Here is a 17,316-nt window from a genome sequence, read left to right as displayed (position 1 = left end):
GCAGCATCCATTATTTATGGGCGGTGCAACCCTTTGTGGGCGGACAGACCGTGGAGGCGAGGGTGGACACAGCCATGTTAACGGCTGAAACCCCGGGCGCGGCCTGGAGAGAAACCGTGGATTCCGGAGCATGGGGATCGCTCCTCATGATAAAGACAGAGCCGGAGAAGAAAGGGGACTGTAAACGAGGTGGATGCCGAGAACCTCATCAGTGGTCTCCGACGGGAGTGCCACTCCCTGCATCGGAGTTTGACTCCTCGGACGAGGAGCAAGCGACCCCGACACTGGTGGTGACGCGCCTACCGGCGGACCACTACAGTAGTGCTGCGAAAGAACCGGCACTTACCTGTGTCGCGGCGGAGCGGAGTCTCATGTCGCTGATGCAGATGCAACCCAAGAGGTGGAGTCCCACGGCCATGGTGACTGGCGGAGCCGACGGCGGAGAAGGAACCATCCCGAGCGACGGAGCGGTAAGCGACATCCTTGCCCTCCCCAGGTGCTGGTGGTGGAAACAGCAAGAGAAGGCCTAGCACAGGTCTGAGCAGAGCGGAGAGTAGAACCATCACTTCCGGCGGCGGATGTCATTCTGGAGGAAGAGGTTCCGGTGGGGAACCCAACGCAAGATGGCGGCGGTGAGTCCCGCGAGATCCATGACATCACTTCCGGTGGGCACAGCGGAGCCAGATGGAAGATGGCCGCGTCCTCGCGACCAAGTAGCTGTACCAGGTCGCCTGGGTCCAGGAAAATCTGGCAGGCCCTGCGGAAGCCTGGGAGCAGCGAGACGGGAGAACCGGAAGGCCAGTCCGATGGCACCGGGCAAGGTAGCGGAGAGATGCGGGTCGTAGCCCCGCAAATGCCGATAGCACTTCCCTATGCCCAACCCCCGGCCATAGTTAAAGCCCCTGCCCCTGTCACTTTTAACTACGGGTCCCATTCGAGCAAAGGGTTGTCCGGGAGTCCCAAGCCACATCGGAAGAACGGACTGGGGAGAGCTTGGACTATGGGGAATGTTTCACGTCGGATGACAGGTCGGGTGGGGGAAGATATATGCGACATATCCTGTTCGAGCGATTGCCCTAGCTCCATTAGTGTCAAGGTCACCAGTAGGCCCAAAAGGTTGGGGTCCAACTCAAGATCAACCGGTACCTCAGGGATATCCTCAGGGGGAGAGTTAGAGGAAGGTGAGGGCACCGTAGCAGTACCAGAAGCAGTTAGGGAAACCAGGTGGTGGGCACCCAATTTTGAAGGGTATGAGGCATGGCTAGATCGCACCAGGTTTATCCTAAGACAAGAAGGGGTGGTGGATTACTGGTGGGCACCAGGGGAATTCACAGAGGAGGCTCATCTGGAGGAACTGAGACTGAGGTGGTATGATATCAGTTCGGGGGTAGTGGATCCCAAAGGATCAGACAGGTTACGGGACCCCGTAGAGCCCGCTGAACCCTTATCATGGGTGCGGCCAGGTAACGCAGGCAACGCCAGGTTGATTCGGACAAGTAGGGCTGAAAGGGCTATAGTGACCCGATACAAAAAATCCCACGGGTTGGAGTACCCTTATGTCCTGAACCTCTAATGCAGGAGATAGAGGACCAAAGGCATGGGTGGTTGAGGGAGACCATATAGGAGTATATCCGGTCCAAGGGTGGAGAATGCACAGGACACAGAGCAGAAGAGAGAATTTCTCAATTAATGAGGGTATGGAGCATTGGGCGCAATGTGCACATGCATAAGGTGGAGTACCATCCGGAGAATGGGTTACCCCGGGAGTACAGCATAACAGTTGAGGACAATGCTGGCCGGGAGGTAAAGAAGCCAGACCTTAGGCACTAGGTAGAAGATAATGGGGTCCGCTTTAGAAACAATGCCCTCTGCTGGACAGCAGGCATAGTAGTTGATAATTTATCATGAGAACTGTATAATGTAAATTTGTGAAATTATGTTGTTATGTTTTGCAGTGCTTCCTGGGAGAAGGTCTGACAAATTTAGGTCCCAGACGGGTCGTTGGGATTCACCAGGGGGAGAATGTAGCCATGTATTAAAAATGATATACAGTTCTCTCTCATGCTGGCAGTAAACCTGGTAAGTATACAGGATTGCCAGCATCAATCATGGAGGTTTGCCCTCACACCCTGGTGAGGTGTCATATGTACATGAGGAGAGTGGTAACAGACCTTGTGTTCATTGTTAGTGACACAGGAGGTGGAGTCATTTCCTTGGTATATAAGACACAGCACTGCCCAAAGTTAGAGTCTGTTATGATGGCTGTTATGTTCAAGGTTAAGTGTGCTAATTAAGAGTGATTCTACAGCAAATAGTCTGATCTGCAGCAGTAAGGCTGGCAGGGCCTACACTGTGTCCAGGGACCTGGCACAGGTGGTGATCTCCCTCGAGGGGAGAGGTGATCCAACTCCATTGGGAGGACAGATAGATCTTCTGAAAGGAGAGTACAGAAGAAGATGAGCAGCTAAGCTGTTTGCTGCGAGGGGCAGTCTGCCTATACCATCATCAATAAAGATGCCCTTGTTAACAAGAATTCCCATGTGTGAGTGTGAAGTTACTCCACAGAGGAAGGCACCACAGAGGAGTTCCTCATCAGAAACATCTCCTTGCGGACGCAGAGATCCTGATGAGGTGGAGGTGCTGCACTGTATGTAGGTAGGACTCACGCACACTACCTCAGCTGCCTGTCTGGGTTGACATTCCCCATACACCATCATGCAGGAGACTCAGGAGTCCTGTTGCCAACAGGTGCACCACCAGACACGACCATGTAATGGGGACTGGATAGACCACAGGGGCCAATGTGAGATTGGGTGGGTCAGGAAGGTCCAGAAAAACCGTTACATATATATCAAAAATGAATAGACAATTTCGTTCTGTGGCTATCGATATGCTTTTATTTGTGCGAGCTTCGAGATATACTGATCTCTTCTTCTGGTGATGGTACATTGAATAAAGCAAGGTTAAACTTTAAAACAGCGCATATACTTTAGGAATGTTATCTGTGACTGAAATCTAACTCCCCCCCCCTCCCTTCCTGTGCAGTATGCGATTTCTGACTTGAGGTGTTAAATACAGCCGCGGCCGCTTTTATTTTAATACTTCTTGGTTATTTTCTGGTAACTTTTTCTGAATGCCACGCGCTTGACCGCGTTTATGCCACATTCATGCAGGCCATCACCTGCGCTCACCCGCGCTTGATCTGTTTAATGATAATGGTTCGGATTTTATTGGTTGCAATTCTTCGCGTATCCGCCAGGTGGCAGATATTCATGAATTGTAATGAATTCTAACGTACATGCACTTCAGTAATGTGTCGACTTGCAGGTGTTTAAAAAATACCACAGTGATCCATTGTGAATTGACCTTGGTACTGAAAAAGTTACAATACTGTATCTATTTTGGCGTTATCTATTTAGGCGTTTCATATTAAAAACTTAATGCAAAGTGTCTGTTGTTCTATTGTCCAGAGAGGTCCAGAGATGAGTACACCACTACAGTCCGTGTTCAAAAAACCCAACATAACGTACGCTTATTTAATATGGTCAGCAATTAGTGCAGCAGATGATAAGATGGCCACAGTTGGTAAAATTAATCAATATTTTATCGAAAATTATGACTTTTACAAATTTTCACCAGATGCTAGTGTGTGGAAGCGTGCAATAAGGAAAAGTTATGTATCGATCTGTGTTTTTTTCGTATTGATCCCGCTACCCGGTGTTAGAGGAGGGTATTGGTGTGTTGCGCCTGAATTTTCCAGTATCTTTGATCATGAAGACTTCACAAGGCGAAAGGTCATGGTAAAACCAACTAAGAATCATCAGTCCCAGGCAAGCAATGCACCAGCACCAGCGCCAGCACCGGCTTCCAATAACGGTCTGAACGTCAGTGAAAAGCTGGTGACCGGCAACGCTTGCTGTCTGTCCCCGCCTGGATACCTGCAGCCCAAGCAGGATTTAACGTACAGATATCAGCAAGCTTGCATGTATAAAAACGATTTCCAGCTTCATCAGCTGTCAACTACAGGTGTAGCAGGCCCGCTGTCACCTGTCAACTACGTGTATAATCAAGAATACGGGACTGGCAGTGGCTCGATTGACAAAGTCTATGGTGAGTACAGCTGCCATATTTTATTCTTTTTTTAATATATCAATATCAATGCAGTCAAGCGATTCTCCTGTAATCAATCGCTTTGCTTATGGTTATTTAGTTCTATTATTTAAGTAACAATTCGCGAAAATGTAGTCCAGCAATATTATTGGCTGAGCAGCTTCTACAATAGATACTGACAAAATTGGTGGACTGCTAGGTGCATGCGCATTGGAATCTTGTTGAAACGCATATGCGTGTCATTACATCTAGGCGCATGCGTGTATGTGAACAAGAGACGCCCCCCCAAGAAAATTATTGTTGGGACTGACCGAGGGGACTCTGGAGACTGACTGATTTGAACCAACCATTACAGTAATACTTTTATTTTTCTTCAGAAAAGAAACTTTGTCATCAGGCGGTTATTTAGTTCTATTATTTAAGTCACAATTCGCGAAAATGAAGTCCAGCAATATCATTGGCTGAGCAGCTTCTACAATAGATACTGAACAATTTGTGGACAGCTAGGCGCATGAGCATTGGAATCTTGTTGAAACTCATATGCGTGTCATCACATCTAGGCGCATGCGTGTATGTGAACAAGAGACGTCCCCCCGAGAAAATTATTGTTGGGACTGACTGAGAGGACTGGGGGACTGACTAATTTGAACCAACCATTACAGTAATACTTTTATTTGTTCTCAGAAAAGAAACTTTGTCATCAGGCGGAAAACGGCAAATGGAGGGATTTCGATAAATTGCTGAATTCTTATAGAAAACCTGAAACAGTGTGCTGTTTTTTTTTCATACAGTATACAATACTTTTTCACATACTGAACTGTATAATAAACCCCAAAAATAAAAAGTATGCATGTATTCTACATGTATTACAGTGTGTATTCTATACCCGTACAGTACAGTATGTATTGTTTTAATACTGTTTTGATGTGATGCGCATGCCTACATTATACAGTACAGTACTGTACAGGATGCCTCATGGAACTGTACAGAAAAGTATGTTCTACAGTAGAAACACTGTATTTTGTTATAAAATGAGACACAATTAAATAATTTAAAACAATCAACATTTTTTTTATTGGTGGAGTAAGTCAAAAAACATTTATGGAGTACTGTAGGTAAAAACATTTATAAATGAATGCAATTTAAAACAATCAACATTTTTTTTATTGGTGGAGTAAGTCAAAAAACATTTATGGAGAACTGTAGGTAAAAACATTTATAAATGAATGCAATTTAAAACAAACAACATTTTTTTTATTGAAGTACAGCAAGTCAAAACATTTACAGGTGTATGGTGTAAGTAAAAACATTTATTTATTAATACAATTTAAAACAAACAACATTTTTTTTATTGAAGTACAGCAAGTAAGTCAAAACATTTACATGTGTATGGTGCAAGTAAGAACATTTATTTATGAATGCAATTTAAAACAAACAACATTTTTTTAATGAAGTACAGCAAGTCAAAACATTTACAGGTGTATGGTGCAAGTAAAAACATTTAATTAGGAGTACAATTTAAAACAATCAACAAGTCAAAAATGAATCATGCAACGAATTCGATCCCCAGCAGTGAGCCCTTCCAGGGACGATGCCTTGTATGCCGCAAAATGCCATTGATGGAGTCTCTCACGATTTTCATCAAATGATCTGTAATGAAATAATTAGCGCTGCAATTCCTCCACAATAGTGCCCTTCCCCTCTCTATCCACCTTTAAGACCCAACTTAAGACACACTTGCTTAAAGAAGCATATGAATAGCACTGTGGATATTCTGAACACATGATACATAAAGCTTGGCCCCCTGCAGATACACTTACCAGAACTCCCTTCTACTGTCTCTGTACGTTCTCCCTACTTACCAATTAGACTGTAAGCTCCTCGGGGCAGGGACTCCTCTTCCTTAATGTTACTTTTATGTCTAAAACATTTATTCCCATGATTTGTTATTTATATTATCTGTTATTTATTTGATTACCACGTGTATTACTACTGTGAAGCGCTATGTACATTAATGGCGCTATATAAATAAAGACATTTAATACAATTAGTCTTTCTTAAATTTTCATGAAGAGCCCTTTTGACGGGATTCCCTTTGTAATTTACATTGTGGGCCCATCCGCAGTACATCTCGTAGGTCACGTGGTGCTTGAAAATGTACAGGGCAAGTTTCTGGGCTACACCACCACTTGCAAACATATACTTCTCCCTGAGTTACTTTGACAGCTCACGCAAGATGATTTTGGGTACCATCTCAATCCACGCGTATGTGGGTAGGATTCTGGGAGCAGGTGTGCTTCTGGGAGCGGGTGTGCTTGTTGCGGCGGGCAAGGGTAGGTGGTCTGCGAGGATGCTTTCCTCCTCCTGGCTTAGTCGCCTTGTCTCCTCGCATGGTCTTGACGGGGTTGTCATGTCATCCTCGTCAACGGCATACATGAACAAATATTCTTCTGATGGAGGGGTTGAAGGTCCCATCCATCCCATCCATGCCACCCTCCTGCTCCTGCAGCCGACATACAGGGGCAGGAACTCCAAGCCAATTATGTATCCCCGCTACGTCTGTCTCTATCTTCTCCATGCGCTTATCCATCTTCTTCATCCGTTGATCCATCTTCTCCATCCGTTGATCCATATTTAGCATGGTCTTTAAAAGAAGATCTATCTTTACCAGCATACAAAAGTTCTCAGGGATATTGACACAACCCATTCAGCATGCGGTCTAACGAGCTGGATCTTGTGCATGGGGTGCTCTGGACAACTGAGTTGATGGGTGCTGGAGCGGATGAGATATCTGATGGGGTTCTCTGGAGTGAAGCGGCAGCATCGTCGAGGAGTGCACGAGAAGGTGTCCTGGGGCTTCAATGGAGAGAAGCGGCAGCGTCATCGAGTGCAGGAGAAGGTGTCCTGGAGGTTCCCGGGAGAGACAAGGCAGCGTCATTGAGGAGTGCAGGAGAAGGTGAAATGTGGGTTCCCAGGAGAGCAGCGCCAGCGTGGAGTGCAGGAGATGGTGTCATGGAGGTTCCCGGGAGATAAACGGCAGCGTCGTCGTGGAGTGCACGAGAATGTGTCCTGGCGGTTCGATGGATTGGCTTCCATTTGTTTTGCTTTAAGGATATATCAGCCAATGTCTTCTTGACATAATAAGGCTTCTTAAAAGCCTTAGCCTTTCGGGTCATATGGGGGTTTTCTTTATTAGCCTTAGCCTGTCGCTTTGGCCTTGGCTTGGAAACGGCTCCCGCCTTTCGCTTTTTCGGCACGGCAGAAGCAAGCGGATTCGTGCGTCCGTAGAATCGGGGTTGATCCATGGGAGCAGATGGCAAAATGCAAGGGCGAGTTCAGATACAGATCATCGAGTGGTAGGCTATGCAATGTGTGTCACCTTTTATGCATGGCGACGAGGTGCAGGTGCTAAAAGTGGGTGTACTCTAATGTGACTCATTAACGTATAAAAACACCATCCATTTTGTTGATTCACTGCACATTGAATACACATCGACTAAACATCGAATATACATTCTTGTGCTTGTATTTCTTTCTACACGCAGCGATGGCTGTTAAAAAGATTTGTAAGGATCTCAGCATGAGAATAAAGGAGATGTACACGAGAGGACAACGAATTTCAGATATTCAACACTGGTTAAGTACTTCTGGCCTCGTTGTACAGCAGCCACCGTGAGCTATCATGCCCAAAAAGACCAAAAAAGTCACCAGGACAGCAACGGTAACTACCGCGTAAGTACACGTTCTGTAAAGTATTTTGAATATGTTTTCTTTACCGTGCAGCACTGCAATAGCACTCTTATTGTTTAGATGGCTTATTGTTTTTAGCAGAACCATTTTTCTAGCAATTATTAGATACTGTATACTGTACAATTTGTTTTTGTGATGCACCTCCTTCCTCAATTATCATAATTGCATTCTTGCATTCTTATAATCAATTCTATTTCAAAGTGAGTTGCACCTCTTTCCTTATTTATAACTCACTTCATTATTACTCATTATGAATCACGAACGCACAACCCCCCATTTCAGTACACTGTAAACAGTATGACACACACACCTACTGTATAGTACCAGTATATTTAAAAAAATATATTATATCGCTGTATATTTATATAACTACAGTATACAGTATTATATATATTTAGCCATACTGTAGGCCTGAGCATAAATTATGTACTTTACTTGTGGCCTACTGTAACGTATTGTTGTTTTTCCTTTATACTGTAGGGAGACAACTCTTCTGGTTGACCAAATAAGTGAAGAGAATGATGAGAAGAGTGCCTTAAGGGTCAAAGAAACTCTGCATAAAAATCACAATCTAACCGTTTCAGAGACCAGCATCAAGAAGATGAGACGCAGAATTGGATGGAAATATGGACGTGTGAGGTTAGTACTGGACAGTACAGGAGGTAAAAGTGTGGTTTAAGAAACTTTACTGTACCTATAAAAATTATTCCTTGTCATTACAGAGCGTACTCTATGATAAGGGACGTCAACAAGATAAAGAGTGTGGTCCAGACACAGGCATGGATCTATAGTGGCGAAACTTTTCAGGATTGCATCTTTACTGACGAGTCTACTGTATCGCTGGAGAGATTTGCCAACTTTGCATTCCACAAAAAAGGACGCATATCTATGAAGCCACGTCCAAAACACCCAGTGAAGATGCATGTGTGGGGTGCCATCTCTAGGCATGGACCAGGATGCGACGTCATCTTTGATGGTAAAATAATGCACAAAGTCACATGCTGTAGCCTTATGCACTGTACTGTACTAGTGTAGTGTGCATTATTTTGAGCACTTTTCTTTTCTTGTTACAGGAATCATGAATAAAGTTTTTATCCAAGAGCAAATAGTACCTGAGATTGTGGAATACATCACACGTGAATTCCCAGATGCACAAAGTCACATGCTGTAGCCTTATCCTCTGTACTGTACTACTGTAGTGTGCATTATTTAAACATCACACGTGAATTCCCAGATGGTCAGTGTTTCTACCAGGACAACGATCCCAAGCACACCGCGTCAACTGCGCATATTCTTGCATGCGGTATCAACTGGATGAAGACGCTAGCGGAGTAAATACGGTACTCGTGTCTTATTTTTTCACACGGTTTACTTTGTATCTCTTTAACTAATTCTCCTTTTTTTCCCCCTCCAATGACAGATCGCAAGACTTCAATCCTATCGAAATGGTCTGGCATCAGCTGAAGGATCATATCCAAAAAGTGGTGAAACTCTCAAAAAAGGATGAGTTGGCGAATGGCATACTGAGTTTCTGGAACGATGTACTCACCGTGGAACAATGTAATATACACTGGCGACACACTTTATTCGAGCTCGGCTAGTCCCACGAATTCGGGTATACCCGGGTGTATTGAGGTTTGTGACTGTTTTCTGCCCGAGTGCATTGAGGTATTTTCCAAGCAGGGATTGAAGCATTTTATTCCCGCTGGCTGCAATACTGCACAGTATATATATATATACTGCATTACAATTCATGAATTTATGCCATCTGGTAGACACGCGAAGCATTGCAGCCTATTAAATCCTAATCATTATCATTTAACAGATCAGCCGCCCATCAGCCAGGCATGAACCCAGGCTGGGAAGGCAAACGCAACGGGGCTTGTCAGAGGTGAGGAGCGGCGCATTCCAGGTATCTGGCAGGTACATACTGGGTATTTGCTCGAATAAAGTGTGTCGGTGCAGTATATATCAACCATATTGCGACTGTGTTGCCCATTGTCATAGAGCGTAATGGGCATGCATCAGGAAGGTAGTATGGTACAGTACTGTACTGTATTATGGTAAGTACAGGCACACCAAGTACAGTATTATACAGGTAAGTATGGCGCAGATTGTTTTACAGTATACAGCATGCACTTTACTGCACTCATTATTTCTTTTCAGAGAGAGCTGCACTACCAATCTTGTTCCAATGTATTTTACAGTAGTAACTGCATAGTCCAATATGGAGTAGTTATACTGTACACAATGCCATTATATGCACTTAACTGCACTCATTATTTCTTTTCAGAGAGAGCTGCACTACCAATCTTGTTACAAATTATTTTACAGTTGTTATACAGTAATTATAATGTATAATGATTTCCAGTATACAGCAGTTTGACAGTAGTAACTGCATAGTCCAATATGGAGTAGTTGTACTGTACACAATGCCATTATATGCACTTAATTGCACTCATTTTTTTCTTTCCTTTTCAGAGAGATCTGCACCAAAAAAGGACGGGCGGGGGGAGGGGGTTTAGCATTTGTAAATTGTGTGAACTGTGTGTATGGTGTATCTACAGTCATGATTTAACCAATCTCCCCCCTCTTTCAATGAACTACAGAATGCAATGTGGTCATGACGAAGAAGAGAAAGACTAAAAATTTGTATTTCTGTTTTTATTATTATAAATTTGCATTATTCATGATTATTTGTATTTTTCATTCTTCCAGGATTATCCACCGGCCCTCAATTTTCAACTGTGGGTAGAGGTGACAAGGGAGCGGGACACCATGCACATGTAAAAGAAGAGAGATCACAAAATTAGTACAGTACTGTAAAGCAAAAGAATGATAATCCTATGAAATTCTGCAGAGATTATACTCACATGCAGACAGTGAGTAAAGGCATTTCACACATAAAGTGTACACGAACAGTAGTCCCACGTAGAGGGGCGTCTGGGGACCAGGATGGGATGGATAGGGAGCACTACAGCAGAGGACAAGAACACACCATAGCGCAAACTGTGCAACAATTTAATTAATTAAAAGACACTTCACAAGTGCTCACTTACAAAGTATAAAAGATTATCAGGCAATAAGGAATCAGAGGTACAGGCATATGATGATCTCACCGCCCCTTCCTCTCCAGGAGTCGCGATTAGGTTTGGAATGGAGACCCTCTGCCACAGGTGCTCCTCATAGTGGCTGGAAGAAGCAACGAACTACTCAGCGTCTCTCCTCCACGTGTCTTGGTATCTGCCTTGATTCAACGCATTTCGCTAGAGAACTAGCTTCGTCAGGAATCTGGCATCCTATCCTACACTTGTTCTTAAAAAATGAAATAAATATTTCTTTACATTCACGATAATCATAATCATTGAAACACCCCCCTCCCCTGGCGGGTTGTTGAAGGGCCCAGAAGGACTATTCAGATTAACATATTAAATTCGGTAAGGTGTGGATGAACATTTGTATTCACGTTGTAAGACTTGTGTGTGAAATGGTGGTGGGGGGGAGTGGTTGAAGGGCCCAGAAGGGCTAATCAGATGAACATATTATATTTGGAAGGGATTATCACATGTGCGCATGCGTTACCGTAAACAAAGCCTCAAAAGGTTAGGGGGGTGGATGGATGAGTCATTCTCATGGTTTGTGAGAGGTGTCAATAAGAAGTTGAAATCCTTGAGCCTTCTCATTGAATGGGAAGTTATACACACATGCGCATTAATAATCAACAAGGTCCCAGGTCCCAAAGAGAATTACACGCAGGCGCAGAACTGTGAGAGCAGACTCGGGAAGATTAAAGCCACAAAGCCAACCATTTGAAAATGAATGGTTTGTGAGAGGTGTCGATAAGAAGTTGAAATCCTTCAGCCCTGTGTGTGTGGGGGGGATGGGGGGTGGGAAAGCTGTATGAAGGATTACCTGTAGTTCAAATACATATTTTCAACAGTTCTGCATAATGTTTTGATCCCCACACCCCCAAATAAAAATCACAGTACTATGCCACCCACCTCATAAAGAACGTGCATGACTAGTGTAAAATTAAAAAGCAACAGTACTGATTGATTCTCATAATATTCAGAATTGCTATGCAAGCCCATGTTTAGAAACGAAAAAAAAAAACAATATTTTTTTTTTCAGACTTGAACTTCTAATTGAATGGGATTTTATACATGCATGCGCATTAATAATCAACAAGGTCCCATGCGCAGGAATGTAAGGCAACGCTCGGGAAGATTTAAGCCAGAAAGCCATCCATTACAGGAGGTGTAGATATGAAGTTGAAATACTTGAGCCTTGTGTGTGTGCGGGGGCAAGGGGGAGAGCGCTGTATAACGGATTATGAGTTCAAAGAAATATTTTCAAAACGTCATCATAATGTTTAATGAGCCGAAATGTGATACTGTAACACGCCTATGCGTTTCAACAATGTTCAAATGAGACATACTGTACAGTACACGCATGCGCATAATATAAAAACAGTATGAAAAGAAGTAAAAATATTGATTACTAAATAATACATATAGAAATGTGATAATTTTATAGTCGAAGAAGACGCAACGTTATATTTTTGAAATACTGTATAAATATTCCAATTTACAATTACTGCGCGCGCACACACAGACTTGCAGAAAATGTACGGCTGTACTGTAGATTGAATTGCTATTAGACTTTTAAGACAACAGCTCGCGATCGCCCATCTGAGTTTTTAGACGGTATTGCAGTATTGCGGGCAGCGCTAAAAATCCGAGCGCTAACATATCGCTAACATATCGCAAACTGTTCCGGAAAAAAACCAAACATACTGCATCTGGCCGCGGTTATCAGAGCGACGCGGCTACGGCCGCATTAGGATAAAGGCGGCCGCAACTGTAGTCCCTGAATGTTAGTGATGTAAGAGTGTGTGTGTGTGTATGTATGTAAATATAAATTGGTAAAGAGCCCACTGTGTATACAGCACTTTACAAAAGGTGTGTGTGGAGTGGGTGTGTATATCAATTGAGTGGGTAGGTGAGGAAATGTAAGAGGCTGTAGCATTACTAAAAGTGTGTGTAGATACTATGTGGAACCTATTGATATATAGGGTTGGAATTACATAGAGTATTTCAATGTGTAAGGGACAGCTGTGTGTGCATACATATAGCACAGTATGTATAGACAGGCCTTTAGCACTCATGGGAAGAGGTTCTCTCATGTCAGTAGTGACTCATAAAACTTTGTTCTCGGTTTAGGCTAAGTGTCCCGAACAGTTGCATAAATTTGTATTCATGCAACCGTCTCTCTTTCGGTGTTCTAAGATTACCTTTGAGTATGGCCACCTGCAGATCATTCATCTTGTGGCCAGAGTCAGATAAATGTTCGCCAAAAGGACTGTCTCTTGTTCCGCGTGTGATGCTGTGGCGATGCAGGTTCATTCTCTTGTTTAGCCCCTGTCCCGTCTCACCTATGTAGTAGCAGCCCCCTGGGCATTTCATGCACATGATGAGGTGCACGACATTGCTGGAGAAACAGGTGAACCTTCCTCTGATTTTGTACTCTAGATTCCTGTGTGGTATTTGTATTGTGCCCGCTGTGTGGAGCATTGCACAGGTTTTGCATCTTGCGTCCTGGCATGGTCTTGTCCCGCATTCAGTTATACTGTTGAATTCTTTACTCCTCACCATCATTTTCTTGAGATTATGAGGTTGTCTGTATGATAATAAGGGTGTTTCAGGGAAGACCTGTTGCAGTCTTGTACTGTATCTTCCTGGAGAATGGGTTGTAGTTCCCTGGCGATCTTGCATATAGGGCTTTGAGGTGTGTGTTATATGTGACCACCAAAGGTGTCCTGTTGCTTGTCTCTTTCTGTCTGTATTCAAGGAGATCACTTCTTGGTATTCTGGTGGCTTTGTAGATTTTCTGGTCTACAATTCTGTGGTTATATCCACGGTTTATGAAATCCGATCTCAAGGTTGTAATCCGCCGATCTGTGTCTGCTGTGTCTGAGCATATCTGATTGTATCATATGGGTTGACTGTAGATGGTTGGATGCTTAGTGTTTGTCAGGTGGAAGCTGTTGTCCCTCAAATAGCTGTCTCTGTCTGTAGGTTTGCGTTATACAGAAGTCTGTAGTTGGTTGTTCTTTATAGTAATGGTGGTGTCCAGGAAGAATACTTTTGGGGAAAGGGTGAGTTTGAGGATGATGGTTGGGTGGAACGAATTGAAGTTCTCATGGAACTGTAGGAGGTCCTGTTCACCAGAGGTCCAAATCAGGAGGATGTCATCGATGTAGCAAAGGTATGTAAGGGGTTTCAAGTGACAGGTGGAAAGAAAGTCACTTTCCAGTTTTGCGCAGAACAGATTGGCATACTGTGGCGCCATCCGAGTGCCCATAGTGGTCCCGGTTGTCTGGAGGTATGTGTCATTTCCAAATGTGAAGTAGTTATGGGTCAGAATAAATTTGATGCATTTAGTCACTGCTTCTGTGGGTGGCTCCTGAACTCCCAGAAAGTATCTGCAGGTTGAAATCCCGTCTTTGTGGGGGATGTTAGTGTAAAGTGACTCTACATCCATGGTTTCTAGTAGTGTTCCAGTTGGGAGGAGGCCAATGGCATTAAGTTTGTTAAGCACACCTACCCACTCAATTGATATACACTCCCACTCCACACACCTTTGGTAAAGCGTTGTATACACTGTGGACTCTTTACCAATTTATATTTACACACACATACACACACACACACACACACACACACACACACACACACACACACACACACACACACACACACACACACACACACACACACACTCTTACATCACTAACATTCAGGGACTATTTAACGCCTTAAGTCATAAATCGCAAATGGGACTAGCAAAGCAAGTCAAACAACTCACAGACATGTTTCAACCTTGATTTGCAAAGCAAGTATAAACCAACCTCCCACTGATGATACCCATCAAGGTTGAAACATGTCTGTGAGTCGTTTGACTTGCTTTGCTTGTCCCATACTGTGCTTAAAAGCTGTGTGAATGGTGATGCATTTGCTTAAATGGGCTCCATGTGGATGGAAATGGATTTTCCAGGCAAAAGGTGACACATTGTGTGCTCATTTGCATGTCAATTCCCAGAACCCCTTGCTGCAGTGGGAGCACTGTATGCGAGGTGATAATGGTTGAAAGGCGGGATTGCAGACTTGTCTAAGACATGTGAATGTGCTCACAAATGATATTCTTTATTGGAAATATATATATATATATATATATATATATATATATATATATATATATATATATATATATATATATATATATATATATATATATATAATCACCACTGTCATTAAGGTTATGGTGGGTAAAAAAAAGTGACAAAAACCCTCCACAGTAAAGCATAAAGCAACTGTAAATATTACTGTATGTTCATTTGCATGTCTTAGACAGGTCTGCAACCCTGTCTTTCCCCATTGTCACCCAGCATACAGCACTTCCACTGCAGCAAGGGATTCTGGGAAATGACATGCAAATGAGCACTCAGTGCCACCTTTTGTCTCAAGCTCATTTTACACAAGCCAATCCTCAAGCCACTGCATGCTGTTTTAAACACAGCTTTTAAACAGAGGCTGGGATGAGATGCAAAGCCATTAGATCTACTCACATACATGTTTCAACCTTGATGGGTATCATCAGTGTGAGGCTGGTCTTAATGGCTTGCAGGTTTGAGACTAGACTAGGTAATCACCACTGTCATTAAGGTTATGGTGGGTAAAAAAAAGTGACAAAAACCCTCCACAGTAAAGCATAAAGCAACTGTAAATATTACTGTATGTTCATTTGCATGTCTTAGACAGGTCTGCAACCCTGTCTTTCCCCATTGTCACCCAGCATACAGCGCTTCCACTGCAGCAAGGGATTCTGGGAAATGACATGCAAATGAGCACTCAGTGCCACCTTTTGTCTCAAGCTCATATTACGTTACCATCCAGCAGGCCAGCAGAACAGCAAAGAGTGTACCCCCAGGAAGAAGATCCCTCTGGGGATCGAAATGTCGGATTTTTGTGTCTGTTTCAATACATTATTTTGCTGAGTTACCTCTGAGTGCTGCCGCTCTTTGCTGTTCTGCTGCCCTGCTGGATGGTAACATACTATATATATATGTGTGGCTCGACAAATGCGGTCCACCTGAGGACTCCCCAGGGCGACTGCATTGTGGCCGCTGTCGACTGCTTACCTGCGGCTGTGTACCCCTTGGTCCCCCATTCTTCTCAGTCTTGATTTTTTAAATCATGTTTTTCTCCAGCCGCAGTATTCAAAATAGCCGTGCGGAATCATATGACGCCGCATTCCCATGGCAGCGGTACCCTACATTATGCAGCACCGCGTCACATCATATGACGCCACGCAGCCATTTTGAATAGTGCGGCAGGAGAAAAATATGATTTTAAAGGTGACAAGACAGCAGAAGGCCATCAACCGGACCCCGCCACAGGTAAATGTCGTGGGGAAGGAGAGAGTTAATTTTTGAGGGGGGCGAGTGGGTTTTGGCCCAGTTTGTCGTGCCCTGTATATATATATATATATATATATATATTGTGGCAGGACGCCTCGTGGCGGGGTCAGTAAGACGCTATACACGATGGGAAACTTTAAACTGTAGTTGTTTATTAGCCACAACCAAAATAAAGTACGGGTGCACTGTCCCTTTAAGAAACTACTTTCTTGAAAATAAAGCCTATTCCCGTTAGGAAAACTAACTCACTTCTTGAGCCCTTACTAACAGGGCAGCCAGCGAATCTGGTTATGCCCAAAACATATGCTACACAAAGTATAACCAATAAGTATAATAATAAAGTCTTATCTGTAATGCAGCTCCAACAGCAAACAGGAACACGGTTCCGGGGAGCAGGCTGTGTCCAGCTCGCAGCAATCTTTATTTTTATCCTGGGTTGGGGTCCCAGCTGGTCCCAGCAGCCAAGCTCCTCGCAGGACTGGGGGACCAGAGCAACAGCTAGGGCTTCCTAGCCGGGAGGAGTCTCTCCAGCCTCCTGGTGAAAAACAAGCTCACCTTGTGTGAGCAACTTCCTGCTTTTTAAAGCACTTGTTTCACTGATGAGTTCAGCCCCTGTTTAATCAGTCTTCAGCTGTGCTTTCTTTCTCTGAGGAGATTAACGCTCTGTGTACTGGCTGCAGCGTCTCTCCATTCACCATTCCAGCCTACTGAGTCAGTGACTCGGTCACATATCCCTCCCCCCAGCGAAACATTGTCCTATGGAGCGGCCCGTGCACCATTCCCGTGCACCAGCATCTTTGTCGAAAATGTCCGACGTCAGCCCTTCCCACCCCACTTTTTTTTTCTTGCCTTCCAATTTAGGCATTTTCTTTTTGGGGTAATTACCAGGCCATCTGCGCCTGAAGACTGGTACCTCACTATCTCCTTGTGTTGTGCAAGTTTAAGGTTGATGCTCTGCTTTTGTTGTATCTCTTCTT

The 17,316-nt window shown here is 43.8% G+C and overlaps 1 protein-coding gene across 1 annotated transcript in view; it reads left to right on the top strand.

The window, feature by feature from the left end:
* Positions 1 to 691: 691 nt before the first annotated feature.
* Positions 692 to 17,316, top strand: part of LOC142492476 (uncharacterized) — a 36,527-nt gene continuing 19,902 nt past the window's right edge. Inside the window, exons 1-2 of the mRNA XM_075595153.1 lie at positions 692 to 821; positions 1,248 to 1,463. Coding sequence (XP_075451268.1) covers positions 692 to 821; positions 1,248 to 1,463 — 346 coding nt within the window. The remainder of the gene's footprint in view (positions 822 to 1,247; positions 1,464 to 17,316) is intronic.

This window comes from Ascaphus truei, chromosome 1 (genome assembly GCF_040206685.1).
Source record: "Ascaphus truei isolate aAscTru1 chromosome 1, aAscTru1.hap1, whole genome shotgun sequence".
NCBI lineage: Eukaryota > Metazoa > Chordata > Amphibia > Anura > Ascaphidae > Ascaphus > Ascaphus truei.
Note: the sequence above shows the minus strand (reverse complement) of the source record. Positions and strands in the feature narration are given on the sequence as shown.